The sequence below is a fragment of the Anguilla rostrata genome, chromosome 10 (assembly GCF_018555375.3).
Source record: "Anguilla rostrata isolate EN2019 chromosome 10, ASM1855537v3, whole genome shotgun sequence".
Lineage (NCBI taxonomy): Eukaryota > Metazoa > Chordata > Actinopteri > Anguilliformes > Anguillidae > Anguilla > Anguilla rostrata.
Genome location: NC_057942.1, coordinates 35916519 through 35937933, shown reverse-complemented (window position 1 = coordinate 35937933; position 21415 = coordinate 35916519). Strand labels below are relative to the sequence as shown.

Here is a 21415-nt window from a genome sequence, read left to right as displayed (position 1 = left end):
AATCTTACATTGGCCAAAATCTGAAAGCCTTAATCATAAATTTTTTACAGTTTACATATAAACAAGCATAAGTAAATAAATGCTCAATAAAAAAAAATAGTTATTAGACAAGTCAAGACAATAGAAATTTGAATATGTAGCAACTGTAGAGGACAATGCACAAGTATTGATTGTTTAGATTCTTGGTGAGACAGGGAAATGTAATTATTTTGGGAGAGTGCATGAAAAAATTTCACTTGTGCTTAATTTATTCTACAAATGCATAGATGCACGCACACACACACACACAAACACAAGCACGCATGCACACACACGCACAGGCACACACACACACACACACACTTCAGCAAATGAAGGCAGATTTGACTCAAGAATTAACAGTTGTGTGTTATGTGTGTTTCAGATGTAAATATGATCAGCAGTACAGTGAGAATCACTTAGCGTTGGAGTGTGTACTAAACGTTTTACTGTCTGAAAAGAGTGGTGTTTTAGTTTGTCTTCACAGCTGTCATTTTCACCTTTTTTTTCGGTTCTCGGCACTTTGGAAAAAATTTTTTAAACCAAGGCCAACTTCAGATAAATGTTTTCGGAACCAAAAGAAGAAGTATCGATTTATTATTTTATTGTTGTTTTTTTGCCTATGACAAAAAAAAGGCTTTTGCCATAAAGCAGGATTTCATTGTTCCCTGTGGAAAATCTGATTTTGGCCTTAATCTTTGTATTTCTTTTCAACATGTGTATCCAGTTATTTTGTTTATATAATATTTTGTACACAAATTAAAGGCATATATAATTGGTTTATAGCGTATTTCAGATGGAATCTTTGACAATAAAATAAATTGTTTAGGCTTTGTTTTAAGCAATTATTCTAATTGCTTTCCATTAACAAAGTTTTCTTAAAGCAGGGTTTGAGGCTATTTTTGATTCTTTATTGTATCCATGGCAATAGCTAAATACACATTACGTTTTTTTACTATTGTTACTGTAGGCTAAATCAAACCAATTTTAGTCATCCTCCCTCTCTAACTCGTAGTACCATACTGAAATTTACAAGCTACCCACTAGGCACATTTTCATAGTTATAGTTAAGTGTTTTGTTTTGTTGTGAACAGTTATTTTGGTCAGTTGCCAAACAGAGATGTTTTTTTTTATAAATGAGGGAGTGAGAAGAACTGCATGTATATTAGACTTTAATTAAAAATTTTTTGACCTTTTAGCAGAAACGCTGAAAAAGGTAAAAATTGCTAAACTCGTAATTACTTTTTTCACCTGCTTGCCTGTTCTTCATATTGTCCTGTGAATACTGTGCTTTATGTAAATACCCTTTGTACTTGTTGTGGTGCTATGGTTTTGTTTCATTTTCTTCCCAGACAAATCTTCATAATGTTTGATGTTCTCTGATTTAGGACTGGAGGTCTGGGGGGGTGGGGGGGGGGGGGGGGGGTCAGGGGGTTGTGGAGGGTGGCTAAACAGGGATCACTTTTTACATTGTACATTGTGTATTTCTGAATTGTATAGAAGTCCCCCTTATTACATAGATGGTCATAGGTTAATAGATGAAAAAAGATGCATTTCTATACATTTTATTTGTTGAATGAATATTGTATAATTAATCATCACTATGAGAAAGTATGTTTTTTCTAATTATGCTGAACATCAGTGATGGCAGAGTCTTATATAACAAGTATTTTTATAGACAAAAGACATTATTTATATAAATTGGCAGATACTGTATCTTTGGGTCAGTAATCTTAGATTCTACCAGAATCGATTAGAATTTTCTTGAAGAATAAAATGTTGTTTAAGACAGAAGCATAATTGTGGTTTTCGGTTCTAAAACCACTGTCCTCACAGCCAAGAAAACAGGATTGGTGTGAGATGTATAATATACTGTAAACATCAAGAAAATAAAACAGACAAAATGATCTTAACAGAAATAGGGTAGCTTCACAAGCAAATAAAACTCGCCTAAGGCTGGACGCAAAGCTTTTCAAGAGCAGCCTTACTGGTCCATATTGTTGTGAGTCTTGGTTGGTCAGAGTTAAACACTGGGTTGTTAACTTTTATATTGTCTCTTCCCCGGACATTTACCGGAAAATGTAAGGATAAACTCAAATGGACATTTCATATGGTTCTCCATAGCTGAAATACTAATTATTTTTCAATGACCAAAGTATCGTTTGGGAAACGTGACATCCCTCAGAGCAGTCTTTCATCTGAGTGCAGTTTGCATGGGTGTACACACAAGGAGGCCGTGCTTGTCGTGTGTCCTCTGTGTGTGTTTGTGTGTGTTTTTTTTTTCTTTCTTTCTGGGGACAGCTGTGTTTTATGAGTGTCTTATTTTAGATGACGCAAGACACCATGCAGCAGCACTGGGAAACACTTGACTTAAACTGACTCTCCAGGGATGTTCAGTGCGGTTGCTCATTGGATGGTGAGAAGAGGCTGACTGTTCAGTTCAAGCCACAAACGTTCTTATAAGTATGATTGAATGTACATTTTATATTGCTTATGTGTGCATATAGTAGACTGTTGGCACTGTATGTGAAAGAAAGGTTGCAGATGAAGGCGGCTCAACTAACCCGTCGGAATGTGTTAGTTGAGGGTGTTTTAAAGCCAAAGCAATATTTGTGTGGACTTTGTTTTCCTCTGTGGCTGTTCTCGGTGAACTTACTTGTGTGAAAAGTTTCCATTTTGTGCAGATGTTGAAAGTTGTTCTGACTCCACATCATTTTGACAGAATGTGATCCAGTTGAAAAGACATAGGTTAAAATTAAATGGCAATAAACAAGGATTGAGTTCTATGACCAGTCTCCTCTTATGAATATATCTGAGCATCTGCTTCCTATAACTTTGAAGTTCTATCATATTTCATGATGCTTCTTAGTCTGCACACACTCCTCAGTTCATGCTGTAAAATAGTTCAGATTGTAAATACTTGTCATATAGTCATCTTGTTTTCCCTGAGCTAAAATGTTATCCACTATCCTATGTGATATTCCATATACGACACTTGTGTGCGTCAGCTGTTTTGGCACATTAGTCTGCTTACGATTGGAAACAAATAATACTGAGCATTTTCCATCATAAACATTTGAAGATTTTACAGATTCCGACCACTAGATGTCACGCTATAACAATTTATTCAAAGGCTATATTGTGACTGAAGCAATAATAAACCTGAAACCTATAGCTCAAACATAATGCCATTTATTTTTAGTTATTTTATGTTTCACTCCTCTTTAAATATTAGTCCCATTATCTGAAAGCGTGTGTCCAGAGAAAAGCGCCTGTAGTTTTTCAGCAGTTCATGAATTCTTTCATTGCAGTCCTACCTGCCGCGAGTGTAGGCCTACTGCTTATTCGAATGCCAGGAGGTGACTGGGGTACTTCCACAGAAGCAGAGACCGATTACGCAGGGTTTCCATTCCCAAACACACCCTCCAATAATGGCACCGCGCACGTAAATTCCGTTTGAGTGTCGACCGTACGTAATGATAGAAAAATTCAACCGTGATGCATTTTCAGGAGTGGTGCAATGTTTAATGATATTCCCCGCTGCTGTTCACTTTTTGTCTGAATTTTTGACCAGATCGCATTTCTCTAATTAGACCAGAGGAATGAGGGGATATTAGTGCAATATTTTCAGTCGGTTACTGCAGGACGACATGTAAAACAGATGTTTCATTAACTTGTCCCACATATTATCAATGGGCATCTCCAGTTTTCATGCTGGGATCGTAGAGAAAAGAAACGTTGCATGATCAAACGACTGAGACAAGTCATATGGTTGTTTGATGAGGGAGTTATTGATTAATTTGCTCCACACATTGTTTATTATTTTCATGTTGCCTACGGTTCAAGACACAATGACTGGAAATCTGTGTAGGTTTTTATATTGCGCTTCCATGAACATTCACCTAAAACTACTTATTTAGATGTTTATGTTAGGGAAACGGGAAATTTGTAGTAAGTTTGTAGTAACTCTAATATTTGAATATCTATATGACATGTCTGGTTCTTTGTTGCTGTTAGTTCTGAATAACTATATAATTATAGATATTTTCCTTGATATTATTTAAATTAAGTTCTGTTGGCTGAACTTTAAAGTACAGCCCTCTCTTACTGTAAAGTATACTGCCACAATGGCACCAGGGGTTCTGGCTGTAGGTCCACAGGAGATTGATGTGTTCAGAGCCTCTGTCCCTCTATCATATGCCAAAATGCTCTTAACTCTCATCTCCCTCTTGTGCTAATCCCAATTCCTGAACTGCCAGATAACATGTACCGACTGTGTTCTTTTTTGTGCAGAGCTCCTTGATCACTGTAGAGCACAATGACAGTGGGACAAGGGCCAAACATGGCCAGCTGCAGACAGGCCTTTGGATAAGGAGACCCATTAGACCTTTTAACGTGTGATACCAGACAGAAATGCAGACGCCTCACATGGAACATTTTGTTCCAAACTGGAGAAAATACAGACACTTCCTGGCATTGCACAGGAAAAAAGAACCTGCCAGACAAAGACTGAAAACAAGGAGTGGAATGAAACTCAACCTGTCCACTGCATTTCCAAAAAGCATATCGCTCCAAGAGGAAGGTTCTGCCGTCTCCAAAAATGTGGAAATTGTGTGGAATTCCAACATTCCAATCGAGTGCCTGCCATTTTGGCCTTTTAGACACCACTTCACAATAGAACACAATAAATAAACTGAAAACATGGGCAAATGACAGGAAAACATGCCCGAGTATTGGCTGATATTTCTGCAGACTGACTACACAAGCAATTTAGGAATCAATATAAAGCATGTAAAATGATATACCGTGTGGTCAATCTGAATAGTTGACCCTCAGTTCATAGAAAATAATAAGTCCCTTAAATCTCTGATGCTTTGCTAGAGTAGAACAGACTAATACATGCAATGTTTGCCCCGACAGGACAGTCAAATGACAGCATTCATGGCCACGTTTTCTCTCCGACGTTGGCTTATACAACACGAAATGTTGGCCGAGGTCGAAAAGCAACGTCTTTCGGCTCCAAAGCGTGGAAACGCATTTTATTTTTCCAAAGGAAATAATTCAATGATTGCCGTCTGAGCACAGCACGTCCCTTGTACTTTCATAAAATCGACGACATCATTTCTGGTAAGCAGGAGGGGTTCTTTTCCATTCCCTGGACATACGCTGGCAACCTCCACAGAGTGGCGGATTAGCAAACGGCTGCTTACCTCCTACGTGAGATGTCCGCACCAAGTTCCACAGAAGCACTAGGCCTACTGCCCTAGAGCGATGACGAGAAAAAAGAGCGCTTGTGTATTTTTCATGTACAAAATGTACTGAATACGTTGCTGGGATTGATATTTGAATCCGAAATTCAGGATTCCTGAATTCCTGATACATTTCCCTTCATTACACGGAGTATCAGAAGGCAGCACATTCAGTTCATGGACAGGTCTGGTTTTTGAAGCTGGCCTAATCGGACCGGCACGCAGACGAACAGGTCTTATGGGGCCAGACAGACAGATGCCGCGTTCCACAAAACTCCAAACAAAGGAAGATGAGACAGAAAAGACGAAAGTGTCATGCATTGATATTTGTGGTCCGGGAAGACAAAATGTCCCCCCTAGAGGACGCTGGAGCGTCTTGCTGTGAGCTTGTTTATGGCTTAATGAAAATCAGACCCTGTGAGGACTTTCTTTTCGCACAAGCCTTGTCCTCTAAGCTGACCTTCAAGGGAGGAATGCCAGTTTCAGGCAGCTGAACCAGAGGGAGAGTGTGCAGCTGTGTGCAGCATCACTTGCTTCATTACGGAAAACATGGGCTTCCGGAAGGTAGCCAGCTCTGACAGAGCTTCAGTGAAAGGTTCTTCAGACTATGAGGTCATTTTTCAAGTGCCCAATGCGTGCAGTTAACTAAAACAATGCTGAGAAATGTGTCAAACAACGGGAAGGCCATCATTCCATCTGTTTAATTTTCCCCAGAGTAGAAAGTGAACTACAGAGGTAACAGCTTTTTTAATATAGTGTCTTGGTTTTATTTTTGCAGTGGGATCTTACAGTTGGCCAAAAAGTGCATTGGAAAAAGTTATTTTAGTTTGTCAAGTAATGTCAATATTATTCTTATTTCAGGTGACCAACGAGAGTGAGCTTGCCTAATATTTCTAAATAAATTTTCTAAATAATAGTGTTCATTGGCATCCGAAACAAAAAATGTCTTCATGGACAGACAGCTCAGGAAAATTACAACAGAAAGAAGCTATACAACACAAAAGATAGGCACACCCTAGTTTACTTTGACAAGATGTGGTGCAACACAAATATGATGGAAACTCCAAACACAAGCAAAGCACTTACAGTAAATTAGATAATATAGCCACATTCAAATTAACTAGGGAAGGCAATCCTTCATATATTCAGGTCATATCTACTCCATAATGCAGAATACTGTATATAGTTAATTGTGCCTAAATTTTAGACTAGTTAGATGTTTAGGTAAAATGAAAATTTCCCTCCCCAGACATACATAACATACATAAAAGGCATGGCGTAACATTAAGGACACTGAACACAAAGTGATAAAATATGTTTTAAGGTACCCTGTACAGCTATACAAGGCAGCAAAAAACATGCACTATATACACACAGCCCTTGGAAAACTACAAAAAAAAAGAAAAGAAAACTACATTAAAATGAATCTAATATACAACACAAAGGCAAAAACACACAGCAACGCAAACTCCAAAGGTGGCACACATTTTGGAATTACAAACTATTTGAGATGTCTCTTTATAAGATGTCTGTATCTTCATGTTATATGACAAAACAAAACAGCATACGATTTTTATATAGAGAAAAGAAAATATTTGACAATTCACAATAAACAAGAAAATATGTTGAAATTGGGCAAAATGCGATCTCAGATTTCCATGTTATAAGAACTTGTTTAAAAATCCTTAAACATTCTTAGTCCAAGATATTTCATCTTGTAATGACCAACAATTTATCAAAAAATCATTTTTGGTGTGTTTTGTATCTGACAGCCAAATCTATTCAATCACACTCCAAGATAAAGCATGAACAGTCTAGAAGTTTGCAGACTGTACTATTACAGAAAGTACTAGAGTATAACCAGAAAAAGGAAATCCACATTACTGGAGATCCTTAAACACAGGATGATGAATATGCGATTTAAATAAATAATAGCCAATTATATCACTGCTATCCATCAATCCTAATAGCATTCTAGCTAAAGGGAATCATTGATAATACATTACCCTCATCAAATTATATCTGACTCATTCTAAGCAATTAATGTCACTGGAAAATACAATATTTCATATCGTTATGAACACAATTGTGTATATCTACAGAATTAAAGGAAATATTTTCTGTTAAACTTTGTTGCCAGACATACAAGAGATGGCTGACGCGCAATTACCAATAAGAAAGGAGTCCTTCCATTGTAGAATGAACTTGCAGTCAACTGCTTTAATGTCCAAAAAATGTCACCTTCTGTTCTGGACAAAGCACTAACCCTTTTCCCAGACAGCATAACACAGCTGAAAAACACACTGTACTACATGAACAAACTGGAATTGTGTTATAATGTACTGCTCTTTATTTAGCTAATCACACAAAACATGTAATATTCATCCGATAGCCTTTATAATAATAATAACAATAATAATAATAATAATAGCTGCTTTCATAGCTTCTCATTTATAAAACTGCTAGCAGTACACAATACACTGCTGTAATATCATTTAGGAAAATAACACCTTTTTTTTGCAGAGGGTATGAGAGTTAAAGGAATCGTATCTCTACAACTGTAAACAGACAAGGCACACAGTACCACTTCTGAGAACTGTACGGCCTGTGAGTGGCTTTTACAAGCTTTATTAACATCATTTGGAATATTCACATGCAAACTCAGGTCATGGAATTTATCTCTGCATGTGTGTCAATGATCCCTTCTGTAAATGAGGCAAATTTATATTTTACATTTTCTTACATCTCACATTTTCTACATTTCTACAGAGTATTTACATTTATTGAGATACTGAGAAATGTATTCATGACAATAGAGCACCTGTTCTATGGAAACTTGCATTTACCAACAATTGTTATTTAAAGAATGAAAACTGAAGCGCACACACACACACACACACACGTGCGCGCACACACACACACGTTGTACCATAATCCCTTGGGTTTAATCATCTCGCTGTTTAAGTGGAATGCATTAATGAGGTGTTTTTGTGTACATTTCTGTCTGTGGGTGAAGTCACCATTCTTCCAAAAAATAAAAATAAAGTAGTAAGTACTGGTGGTGCTTCCAGTGTAGGGTGGGGATTCAAAGACACAGTTTTGAATTCCAACACCAACAGAACAACTCATTTTATCACATGAACAGAGCTATTTTTATAAGCTGAAAAACAAAATCTGACATTCGTAGCCCAAAAGGATTGTGCGCAGTTCGAAAATAAATTTCAAGCCAGATTATTCGGAATGGAACTTAATAGAAATGAGTGCCAGGAACTTTTAGGAATAATCAAAACATAACCAATAACGTATACTGTCACTCCAATAATGTTACATTTCAAGAACTAGGTTTTTTTTTACACAAAACAAGTTCGTACTTCGCAAGGAAAGAAATCCTCAGAATCAAAATCCATGTATTCCATGTCAGAGTCAGTCCTGCTGGTAATTCTGGACACAAAACGTATTCAATCCAAACAGTGTAACATCCAGTTCTCAGCGCAGATCTTAATGTGTGAACTGGCTTTGTTCCTCCAGTAGTGCTTGAGAGCTATGCGATCCAAATGCATTATGGGAGAAATTAAGAGCATCACTGTCAGTTTACATTCAAGGGATGCAGAGCAGTCGGTAGCAGGTGTGGCTGGCATGGAACAAAATGGATGACACCTAATTAATCTGTCATAACCATTAATAAACACCCCGAAAAGACACTTTCATCTACTGCTCACTGCGCCACTTATGCACAGTAAAATGTCCGGTGTTAATTCAAATCTAACAGTGTTCAATTAACTCTTAAGATACAGATCACATTTGGTCCCACATTCCAGAGTGAGACCAAATGTTATCTGTTAAAAGTTGTACTAAACTGTTAGTGTTGCATTAAAACTGGACATGTTACTGTGTGGAAATGATGACTATTTTGTAGAGGCCTAAGTAACATTTGGTTGAAGTACATTGATAATGATAATACACCTGTTTAGGGGAGGTGATCGTGAGATTTCTTTTCAGTAATTCTATATCATAATGCTGATTTCTCTGCTGTATAATGTAATCAAGGTCTTATGATTTAATTTGGCAAACAAAATCAGGTATAGGAAAGCAGTGATCAGTGAGTTCTAGAAGTCATGTCAGAATGCACAACAGTAACATTTTGCCAAGCAAATATAAGAAGGAAGCTAAGAATCCCTATTTTCTCCACACAAATCTACTAACAAGCTGATAGCACAGCCTGGTTTCCCTCAACCGTGATTCAATCCTGTACTGTAATATACAAACACACAGTGAATAATCAAAAGGTATGTAACTATAGCCGAACTGAACAGCTATTTCACCGCACACCAAGTTATACAATTCTGGAAAGTCAGTGGAAAGTCTGGAAAGCCTGTCTCAAAGGAATAGCCTACATAATTTGGTAAAATCATTTTAAAAGTATGGCTTCCAAATTAATATATCGCAACATTCATGATTCTTTTATGCTGCACATTGTACATTTTCCCTAGGCCAGCCATATTGGTTCTAACAAACAAGCAGCTTCCTGTATTACTACAGATTATGGACAGGATGAAGGAAATCTCACCTCCTGTACCAGTAAGAGTGGCAACCAATAAGATTACGATATGCCTTCATTCATTAAAGTCCATTCTCAATAACTGCAAAAACATCATCACTGACACAAAAAGCATAAATGAATAGGGTACATATTCTGTCCTATCAAACAAATTTATGACTATTCAAAGGCCGTGCAAAGAACAGAGGCATATATATTATCAAGCCCACTTTTGTGCTGGCCTATGCAAAATATAATGAACACTTCCTGCAAAGCAATCCCAAGAAAGTGAAAACATAAAAAGCACTAATACAGAAGATTCTACAAATAACTATATATAAGCAGGCTCTATATATAAGTGTGTGTTTGTCTATCCCGATAAAACAAAACTTACATTTTTCATTGTAGAACCTCTCTCCATCATTCAAGACTTTCAAAATATTCCCCATAGAACCTGTCAGTAAAAAATCCTGTATCTTTCACCCACAGCTCAACCACAAACCTGCTTCACAGACCACTGCTTCAGTAGACCAGCAGAATTGTACAGTTTACATGTTCATATACATATATGTGCTCTGTAGCTTGACTGACAATATTATCCTTTCGAGTTGTTAAACATAATTTTCCTGTCACCGCTATCAAACCTGGTGATGCGTGGCTGATGTGAATGCAATGCAGGACAGTTCTGATGATTTTAGCCCAACTACTAAACAGTAACCCAGAACTAACAGTTGCTCCACAAGTGTATTGCTGCATATACCTGAAATAATAGCAGCTCTTTGATTTTTAAGTCTTGGTTCAAGAGAAAGGGTTATGGTTCCTGGTGTCTTCATACAGTGCTCAGTAACATGCACAGATCGGTTCTGCACAATCAGTATTACTGTCACATGCAACAAAAAAAAATCTTTTAAAGTGCTTGCAGTCATACGTCATCCAATTATAAATATAACATTTCCAGTTAAAACATTTTCACCTCCAACCACCAATGAACCTGGGCGGCCATTTTGCGATTTCAACTGCTTTTTACGATACCCATTTACGAGCGTGTAGAAAAGCAAAGCATTTTTCCTGTAATTAAATCCAGATGGCACCGGTGTTCCTGATTATTTCTCAAGAATCACAGTCCCTAGTGCATGCTATTTCAGTTCTTAGTATAAGATCTTGTCTTGTATTATTGTTGAAATGAATGTCTGGTCAATGGTCATTCTGAAGTTCAGCTAGCAACTTGCCGCTCAACGTCAGTAACATTCCTCATTTTGACGCAATCCTTTCACATTCTGCTCCAAGCCACAGCATGCAACCATCAGACCAAGCATCTTAAAGAACACCTTCTTCTATTCCAAAAGATAGAAGACAATAATAAAATACATCCCTGCTTAAAACACTCCCTTTTGCCGTGCTTGAAACATACTGAGAAGGTAATAATATTTCATTTTTTGAGTTTTTCACGAAACTTACATGATCTGGCAGCTGAACTTGGCTGTTCAGGATCAACACTCAACAAGAACATTACAATAAGGCCATGTTCTCATCATAATAGAAATCTCAAAATCCCAAGAGGAAAGTCTACGGAAAATAATAGGACAGACATTGGGGGTTTTATGTGAAATGGTCATAATATAAGCCCTTCTCCCTGTACATAGGTGTGTCCTTTCATGCGTCCCAGACTGCACTGCAAACCGCTCTCTAGCGAGCTGAACACACATCATTCGTTAGACAGACACCTACGTAAGTGGCATGGTCTTGTTCAGAACATATTTACCTGAGTCAGGTAAAGCACCTCACTCAAGGCTTGTGCAGCAGTGTCCCAACTGAGAGCTGAACCCGCAACCATGCAACCCTCATAGGGCAGGTAGAATGGGAGGGGCAGCAGGTATAATGGGCGGGGCAACAGGGAGAATGGGCGGGGCAGCAGATTATGACGTAGTGCAGATGTTTACTTCCTGAAAGACCCTTGTGAGGAGGATTTGCTGGGGGGTGGGGTCATGCTGGTGTGGAGTTCCTCTCTCTGGAAGGGGCGGAGGGCTTGGGGTCCGCCTTGCGGGGGCTGCTGCGCAGATTGTCATCCATCTGTCACACACAGACAGACAGACAGACAGCACTCACTACCTGAGGCCCATAGTCTGACCTGCACATAGTCTGAGTTCACAATACCCACTGAAATCCATGCAGGTACAACAGAAACACCTACTACTGATCAGAACTCCTCAATCATGCCAGCACAGAAATGAAATACAGCCCACTCTTCCTATCAAACCTCCATTACTGGGACATCACGACTGACCACATTAATGTCACCACAGAATAAGGGATTTTTACTTTGCCCTGTAATATTTTCATGCAATGCTCACTTCAGAACACCTTAGTTTAAATGTACTCCAAAAATTAAGTTATTTAATATTTAATACTAATTAATTTAATACTGATGATTATGCTGATATGTAATTCCAATGTTTTCTGAATATATTTAGGCTTTTTTGAGCTGGTGACACAGGCTGAATACAGAGGCCAGGAGAATGAGATCCTGTAATGTGCTTGCAGCAGGAAACCCAACTTTGCGTAAATTAATTAAGCGGGAAAATGCCGATTCAGCATGCGGAGAGAGCAGGAAGAAATGCGAACACAAAGCGAGAAAGGACCTTTTCGATAAGGTTGGACTCTTTGTTAACAAGCTGTGTCAGTTTCTGGAGGTTTGCGTCTACCGAGTCCTGGCTGGCTGTGGGTGAACCTGAAAAGAGGCGGGAGAACGGAGAGAAGACAGGAATAGAAACCTTCCCAAAAAGAAGCAGAAGAAAAGATCACTCTTTCAACTGCGCAGCACAGATGGCGAAGGATGTTAATGTGGCTTGAATTAGTAAACTGAGATTTCAGGACATCGCAAATCATTGCCTCTAGATTTTAGAAATGCAGTAAAGCAGCACTTCCAAGAGCAGATTTAACAGTCTCTCCACTTTGGTGACCTCCAGTTTATGCTTTCACCAGAGACGCTTATTTAGCATATTTTCACCACAGTTTGTCTTCAAACTTGTAGAACCTGGCGGGAAAACCAAGCAAGCAAGCTCTTCCTGGGTTTAGTTATATTGTAGCCACCCGCGGTGATTGGCTTACCGGGGGCGCCATCACCGAAATAGTTGTTGAGGACGGCGTCACAGAACTGGCACAGGTTGGACAGCTGCTTCAGGTGCTGCTGGAGCTGACCGCTGGGGAGGATGGCCTTATGGAGGGGGGCGATGTAGCCAAACACGAAGGCATCCAGGCTAGCCGGCCTGAGGGAGGAGATCTGGTCGTCATTTTTGATGACTGCTTTGCAAAGAAATGTGACCTCGTTTTTTATTCGGTAAGTTTATTCACAGCTACATTCTAAGCTTGTTAAAATAAAATGAGTTCTCAATTTTTAATAAAGAGAGTCCTTTATAAATGTTATCACCCTCTTAAGAATCTTTGTGTTATTCTCCAAGAATTGCTAATGTCACATACACCTGCATTTGTATCCACTAAATGGAGATAAGCTAATCTCACTGTATCTCACATTAATACATATACTCCGCATACCCATAACATCTTCCTTATGGAAGTGCAACACTCACGTGCTTCCGAAGAAATACTGAGATGATCCTAGTCTGTATGACAGCAGATTCAGGCACTCTTTAGCTTCGCTGTAAATCTAATGAAAGAGGGGAACTGGAATTATTCCTCTTCACTTATACGTAGGATTTAGGGTAACTTTATGTCACACCATGGAACTCACAGGATAGATTTCGTGTGCAATAAGGAATCCTTTAGATATTTGCTAATATTTCTGAAGGCCTACTGGCTTTGGAATGGCTGCTGTAGGGGCATTGAGGAGCTTGTGAGCCAACACAAGAAAATACCCTTCAAAGAACTCCAAAGCAGCTTTCACAGAACAGACATTATGCCATTTTGGCCAGTGAACCCCTGGTCATTTTCCATACTGTAATATTAAAGCTTTGGAACTTGATGAAAAAAACACAGCCGATTGAAGCTGGCTTCAGGATGACCTCACTGACCACGGGATGACGTCACAGCGGACAGATCCGCCCAGCATCAGAGACTCTGCACTGTGATTTACCCTGGAGCTCAGAGCAGTGGTGGATGGGAAACCTGTGTCTTCCATTTCAAACAGAAACTCTCTCTCCGTTCCTTAGAGGGGAACGCTTTACCAGGTGCACAGACTACAGCCAACAGCCAAAGAGCCAAAGGTACCGGAAACCAGTCAAATCGAGTCCCCGTCAAAATATTACATAAAACGTACTGAAACAAATATTCCCTTTCATGTAACCTTTTAGCTAAGAGAGTACAAGTACAAAATTGAAACTATAAAAAACTGTTTACAGTCTAGTAAAACATGCAATATACACTTTACTCATGAAAAATTTAATTAACAAAACATGCAGTGAAAAGCAAGAAAAAATGTATACTCTGAAGATAACGGAAAGTATTAAATTATGAACAAACCGAACCTGAACGGACCTCTCTAGAAATTTTAGGTTCTATTTGGCCAAGTAACACAGAGCTCACTCATCTGAAATGTATCAAACCACACGACACCACAGTGGCATTGAACAGAAGGATGTTTTCTTCTGAAGCCTCAGACCACTCTCCAGTACAAAGCATTGCATTAAAGGCCTTTGACTAGGACAGTCACAGCAGAAATCACAGGAGGGAAACGTCTGGGCCTATGAGCGGTCGCCTGCGCATGGGTAGAGCCAATGAGAAGCTCACCTTGGCCTCCACGTCCGTGATGCTATGCAGCGGGGACTCCCCTTTGGTCAGGAGGATGCGGGACAGGGCCGCGCTGGCCAGCCGGCTCGGGAGGAAGAAATTGAGCGGGAACGGGGAGCGGGAGGCGAACCACGGCCGGGTCAGGTTGGCGTAGTTCTCCGCGTCCACCCAGAACGTGTGCAGCTATGGTACAGTCACAAACAACCTCCTTCAGCGCAACGTGGGGACCGAGACTGACCTCTGCTGGTGACCGAAATCTTTGTCATGATGCTGATAAACTATCGCAGGCTACGCATATTGTCTTACAGATGACAATACACTCATACATTTTTTTAAAAAATATTTCTGTAGATATTTCCATTTTAAGAGCCTAAAATGCTCTTGTTCAGCAAGAGACAAACATTGACAGTCTTCTCAGTCTTCTAGTATAATGGAGGACTTGACATCCTAGCCTTAGAAGAATCCATTTATTGTAATTTCCAACAGCTATTCTCATTTTGTTGCTGCTGTAACAGGATGTCAGATGTGACCACATTTTGTGAGTCTTATGTAATCTCATTTTAAACCCGCATCTATTACAAACAGTTCTACAGTAGTTGACTCTCCTGCCATCGGGTGTCACTGTTGAGCCCAACGTGAACAATTCTTTCTACGCTGTAAATGTACTCAACCTTACAAGGCTAAAGTTTGCTCCTTCGTTAAGTTCTGATTCCAAAATCCATCTTCACTGTAGATATTTTAAAATCCCTGGCCCCCCGTCAGTGATGTAATTTCCAGTCACAAAATGTTGATTAGTGCCCATTGCCTAGGCCTTCCACAGAAAGTTTTCCACAAATAATTTGCTGTGTGGTTACATCGACTAAAATCTTGAAAGGGATTGCCATGGTAATTGACCCTGGGTTTCAGGTAGCAGGTACGTACCAACGCCGGCTGTAGTTTCTCCTGAAGCAACGCAATATATGCCATTGTGTCTGCCCCCTGTTTGGCTGTGAGCTCGTAGTCAGCATTGTGTCTCTGTTAAGAGGGGGGAAAATACTATTTTTAATTAGGGGCCAGGTCAGGAGCCAGGGAATTTGACCAGGACACTGACATTAACATCCAACTCTTTCAAAATGTGTCATGGTATATTTAATTACCGCAATGAGTCAAGATCTTGGTTTAGTGTATTAACCCGACAGTCATCAAGTTAAAACTGAAAACATAAATATAAACATGCTCAGATACATGCATCCAAAACATAATGAATTACCCCTTTTCTTAAGAAGTTGAGAATTTGCACTGGTTCTGTCACCATGATTCCTTCACAGTGCAGGGATGGCACCGTTCCTGTGGTGTAGAAGGTAACAGTGTGTAGTGATGCTTTGGATGCCAACAGCCTGTTAAACAGGACACTAAATCCAATTGTCAGCATCTATGTTAATGTTGTATCTCCTTTACACCAGAACATAAGAATTTACACTTAATGCAAAATGTGAGACCAGCGTTTACCCTGGAGATATTAAATCTGATGCCGTCGAATGTTAAAAGAACTGCCATTCCACACACAAACATTCATTTCAGTCAGCTACCTGTCAATGTCTTCCATGTCCAGTCAACTGGCTCAATTGTTAGCTTTGCCCCTGAAAATTTTGCGTAAGCCTGAAAAAAGAAGACTGTGTGAATAGTCAGCAAAGAAGAATACATAATCACTTCTAAAACAGAATAAACACTAGCTAGATTCCGTATTGAAAGTGCGGATAGATAGCTTGCAAGCCACCTTATAAATATTTGCACCATACACTGCAGATTATGCAAAGGTAATTGAAAACTTGCCAAATGGCGACATTCAGACAGGCAAACTGGTCAATATGTGTTTGTTAAATCCATGATAGCAATGCTCAACATCGCCAGCTAGCTAACGTTGCTAACGTTACACTGGCGAGTGACTGCAAGTCGAGTGGAGGTGTCACCTTGTGATAACCACCCGATTGAACAGAAAAGTTAGTGACTGGGTATCAAGGTAGAAGTATTTTACACGTATAATACTTGTGCTTGGCGTAACACATATGGAAACAGCACTGATGATGAAGTAGTAAAAATCACAGTGACCTTGAATCAATAAAAGCTAGCCCGTTAGCTTGATAGGATAATGTTATCCAGAATACCCAATATTAGCAAGCCAGCCATTCATCATGCCTGCCATAATAACTCATAAAAGTACGAAGTATATTCGTTGGCTACATTCAACGATCAACCTGCATGTTAGCTCCCAGGTACTATATGCATAACAAGTGAATTCATTTCATCATGGAAAGCACTAACTATACACATTTTTGCAGAGCATCCAACGTTAGCTAGCGTAGCTAGCTTAGCTTCGACAGTTCGTACTGTAGCTAGCTAGCTAGCCAGCTAAGCCAGTGAAAGAAGGCTGTCAATTTTTCAACACCGAAGTAGGTTTATATTTCTTTAAAAACAGTTACCAGCACAACGAGGGAATCTGTGTGCACAGATGGTAAGCCCCAATCGCCTCCCCAACAACTGAGTTCCATGGGAGCCGCCATGTTTATGTCACTGAACAGGAAGTCAGGAATTTACAGTGTTTTCGACCCTGTGGTTCATGTTTCAGGAGGCATGCATACCATCATCTAGCAAGTTAATTTGCCTGTTCGACTTCACTGCATGTTGATGTAAACAGGTATGACAGGGTATTTAAATAAATATAAAAGATACTGTACCAGGCTGACATGTTTGTGTTTATAAAGTTTCCAGATTGCATCCACTGTCCCGTGCTTATAAATGCAATACCCTGCTGCAGTGCTGGAGGTAATGGCTTTTTCTCCTAAATCAAAATTTTAATTCTAATGTAAGCCAAGAGTGTTACTCAGAAATACATTTTTACATAAAAAATTAAAGTTTAATTTGAAAAACTGTAATGCATTTGACCTACTCTAGTATATTATGAATGTATAAGTTAATGAATTTAACTAAAAAGTCTTTGTTATATGAAGTTGTGGTCTTATTTCTATATCTTTCATATGAATTTACAAGTAAGGACTCAAAACCCTCCCACATTTCATTCCATTTCACATCATAAGTGTCATAAACACTCAGCACAGGCAAATTGAAATGAACAATACGTCTTATGGTATTCTGGTTATACATGACAGCATTACTGAATCATCCATCAGATGTATTGGTCCACCAGGTCCAGCTGATTGCATGCCTTGTGTGTGAGCAGTGACAGTGCCAACCTGAAGTCAATAGAGTGGAGAAGGGCCAAGAATCCAGATGACCACAAAGGTTCCATCCTCTGGGAAGGAGCTGAGAGAGATTTCCCATGGTCCCTGGAGGCAAAAATTTGTGTATTTGCTGTAAATTACATTAAAGTTAAAACAGCATGCCAAATGTTTTTATTTTGATGAACGAAAGGAAAAGTTGCGTATTTGAAAAGTTCATGAAAGTATGTCTTTAATTGGGCTTTAATTGTTAGCAGTGAAAGGCTTTTTAGAAAATGCAGTGTTTACTGTTAGCAGTAAACTTTCCAGTCTTTCTGACTCATTTATTGGAATGTCATGCTTGTGTCCTCCGGAAATATCTGTAATATAAGAAACACCTGTTGAATGGTGCAGATGTGGTACCCTTAACAACAACTCAGTGAATCCACAGGTAGACAAGTCTGAAATTAATTACATAAAAATAACATACTATTTGACATTTAAAAAGCAAAGTCTCAGTAAAAAAAGCAAGCCTCCTACAAGGCAACTAACATGAAGTAAATGGTTTAGAACTTAACTGAGAAGTGAATGTCAGGTCAGTTCAGGTTTATGTGGTCCTTAACAGGCCCATAAACCACCAGCATTCAATTTGTCATCTCATTGTATTTTATGGCTGGAATATTAACATTTCAGGAGCAATATTGTTTGCATGTGAAAACACCTTTAGCAACTTTCACACAAACTAGACTGTAACTAGGCTTTTCAGTGTGTTGTCAGGCATTGTATGGTGCAATACAAAACAATGGTGTATATAATAGCATGCAATGTAAGTTATTTGCAGGAATAATATGTACTGTAATAAGCAAAGTAGACAAAGTATCAGAGGGGTCAATAGGAGGTACACTACATTTCCAAAAATATGTGGAGACCTGAAAATCACACCCATATGTGCTTGTTGAACATCTCATTCTAAAACCATGGGCACTAATGTGGAGTTGGAGCATTCCAATTCATCCCAAAGGTGTTTGATGGGGTAGAGGTCAGGGCTCCGTGCAGGCCAGTCAGGTTCTTTCCCTCAGCAAATGATTTGTCCTGCTGAAACAAGAAAGGGCCTATCCCAAACTGTTGCTACAAAGTTGGAAGTGCACAGTTCTCTAGAATGGCCTTGTATGCTGTAGCATTTAGATTTCCCTTCACTGGAACTGAGGAGCCTAGCCCAAGCCACAGACCATTATTCCTCCTCCGCCAAGCTTCACAGTTGGCACTATTCAGGTCAGTGCAGTCGGCAGTATACTTTCCGCCAAATCCAGATTCTTCCGCCAGATAGTGAAGCGTGATTAATCACTCCAGAGAACGCGTTTCCACTGCTCCACAGTCCAATGGTGCTGTGCTTTAAACTACTCCAGCCCACGCTTGGCATTGCGCATGGTGAGCATAGGCTTGTGTATGGCTGCTAGGCCGTGGAAACCCATTTCATGAAGCTCTTGACGAACAGTTATTGTGCTAATGTTGTTTCCAGAGGTAGTTTGGAACTCTGTAGTGAGTGTTGCAACCAAGGACATGATTTTCATGCGCTACATGCTTCAGCACTCAGTGGTCCTGTTCTGTGAGCTTGAGTGGCCTACCGCTTCACAGCTGACCTGTTGTTGCTCCTGTACGTTTTCACTTCACAATCACATTATGCAGTTGACTTGGGAAACTCTAGCAGGACATGAATTTGATGAACTGCTTTGTTGGAACGGTCGCATGCAATGACAGTGCCACATTGAATGTCACTGAGCTCTTCAGTACGACCTATTCTACTTCCAATGTTTGTCAATGGAGATCGCATGGCTGAAATAGCCAAAACCACTCATTAGAAAGGGTGTAGTGTATATGATGTGATAGGAGCCATGGATGGCATGGCTAAGTCGAATAGGATAGAAATGGTATGTTAATAGTTATAGGATGGAGAACATGTGCTTAATACCTATGATGTAATATTACACAAAAGCATGGTTTATAGATTCATTGGAAACAAACAGATATTTCACGGTGCCTGTTAAAACTGAGAGACTATAAACAATGGGGGAGATTTTCGAAGAATGATGTTCTTCAGGAAAGAGTTGTGAAATTTATTTTACAAGGAAGGAGGTGTTCTCTCTGAATGCACTGTATCAGTTCCAACAACTTTTAGTATTTTCATAAATAGTTTAATAGTTAATAGCATGGAAAATACATGGGCTATGTTTTTGTCAGCAAATATATGAACAAGAATTTGTCTGATGCGAGAGGAATGTGTGATACGAGTGCATGTGTTTGATCTATGATGTAAAATCATCCCATGCATGTCTCTTATATTTATAGGGAACAAACTGTTACCACACAGTAGTTGTAAATGTTGAGGGAGAAAGAATAAACAATGGGAAGATTTAGGAGTAATAACATTATTCAGGGAAGGCTAGTAAAAACGTTTACAGGCGGCAAGGTGTTGTCATCTTTAATAGCATTGCATCCGTTCCAGCAAATTGCTGTTCTGGTAAAGGCTTTTAAATTTAGCTGGATATGATCACAAAACTTGGCCATGCATGTTTTTTTTTCCCCCTTTGTGCCAATGACAAAAGATCCAATCCGGCATTGTTCCAAGCCCTTGGGGGAAAAAGTAGATTTGGAGTTCCAGATTTCGGTAAACACTAGATTTTACCAGACAGACTGTAGAAATGGCCTTGGGAAGGTAATTGCAGCTCCATTGCCAAAAAATTTAGAAAATCCAGCCTTCTCTCATTTATCCAAACAGTAACCACTATAATTGTATTGATAGAGAGCAGACATTTAACTTGGAACACTGACAGAGTAAAACTATGTCCTATTATAGGGATTAGCTACATTCTGAAGTGCTTTTTTCTTTCTTTCCTACGGATAATATAGGATATAAGCCTGCACCTTGCTGTGAAAGAAGCACTTTATAATGTAATACCAATATTAATATTATTAGGGTCCATTTTACTAAAACAAGCATTATTCCAAAATTCTATCAGAAGCCAACCATTTTACAGGGAACAGGAAGTGTGTGATCCTGACCTCTGGTTCCAGTGAATTATCCTCTCACTCCAATGTCCAATGTCACTCCAGTGTCCAGCAATGGCTTGTTTTATTGTAAATGTAAAGAGAAATTGTTTTCTGGACTAGATAGCCTTTTGTGGATAATAGCAGAAAATAATTGTTTTTTGTTTGTTTTTTGGGAGAACCTGTTGCATATAACTTCATTATCATGCGGTTACATAAATTAGTGAACTAAATGTATGTAACTGCATTGTTAAAACTTGTAGCTGCAAGCTTTAAAAGGGCATGTCAATAATTACTGCGATTATTCTAATATTATATTGGTCTATTTTTGAATTGTAACTCTGAAATTGCATTTACTTCATCCTCTGTGTTCCATTCATAAGTGTATTTGTCTGACACCTTTTATGGTGAATTGAGGATAAATCACAGAGAGAGTCTATAAATAATAATAATAATAATAATAATAATAATAATAATAATAATAATAATAATTCAGAGTGCAGAATGCAGAACTGGGAAGGTAGCTGAGTGAGAGAGAAAAGTGACAGAGAGGGGTCCCTCAGGAGGTCCATGGGAACCGCTAGGCTGGGCTGGATAGGGCTGATCACACCTCTGTTGGAGGGCATCCG

General features: G+C 39.1%; 1 protein-coding gene and 1 long non-coding RNA gene across 4 annotated transcripts; one reads left to right on the top strand and one right to left on the bottom strand.

Moving 5' to 3' along the window:
• Window positions 1-6272: 6272 nt before the first annotated feature.
• mtx3 (metaxin 3) lies at window positions 6273-17122 on the bottom strand. 2 transcript variants are annotated; one of them, XM_064296761.1, is made up of 9 exons: window positions 17007-17122; window positions 16116-16185; window positions 15797-15873; window positions 15469-15561; window positions 14548-14730; window positions 13392-13468; window positions 12913-13070; window positions 12444-12532; window positions 6273-11874 (listed from the first exon to the last, which is right to left on the bottom strand). In XM_064296761.1, exons 1-9 carry the CDS (start codon window positions 17085-17087, stop codon window positions 11788-11790), a joined length of 915 nt encoding a protein of 304 aa, XP_064152831.1. In that variant the 5' UTR covers window positions 17088-17122; the 3' UTR covers window positions 6273-11787. The 2 variants fall into 2 exon arrangements, with proteins under 2 accessions (XP_064152831.1, XP_064152832.1); XM_064296762.1 differs by lacking the exon at window positions 12444-12532.
• LOC135233336 (uncharacterized) lies at window positions 17072-19456 on the top strand. 2 transcript variants are annotated; one of them, XR_010323811.1, is made up of 3 exons: window positions 17072-17221; window positions 17289-17349; window positions 17765-19456. It is a non-coding gene; the product is annotated as an uncharacterized LOC135233336 (long non-coding RNA). The 2 variants fall into 2 exon arrangements; XR_010323810.1 differs by having other exon boundaries at window positions 17732-19456.
• The last annotated feature ends 1959 nt before the right edge of the window (window positions 19457-21415 follow it).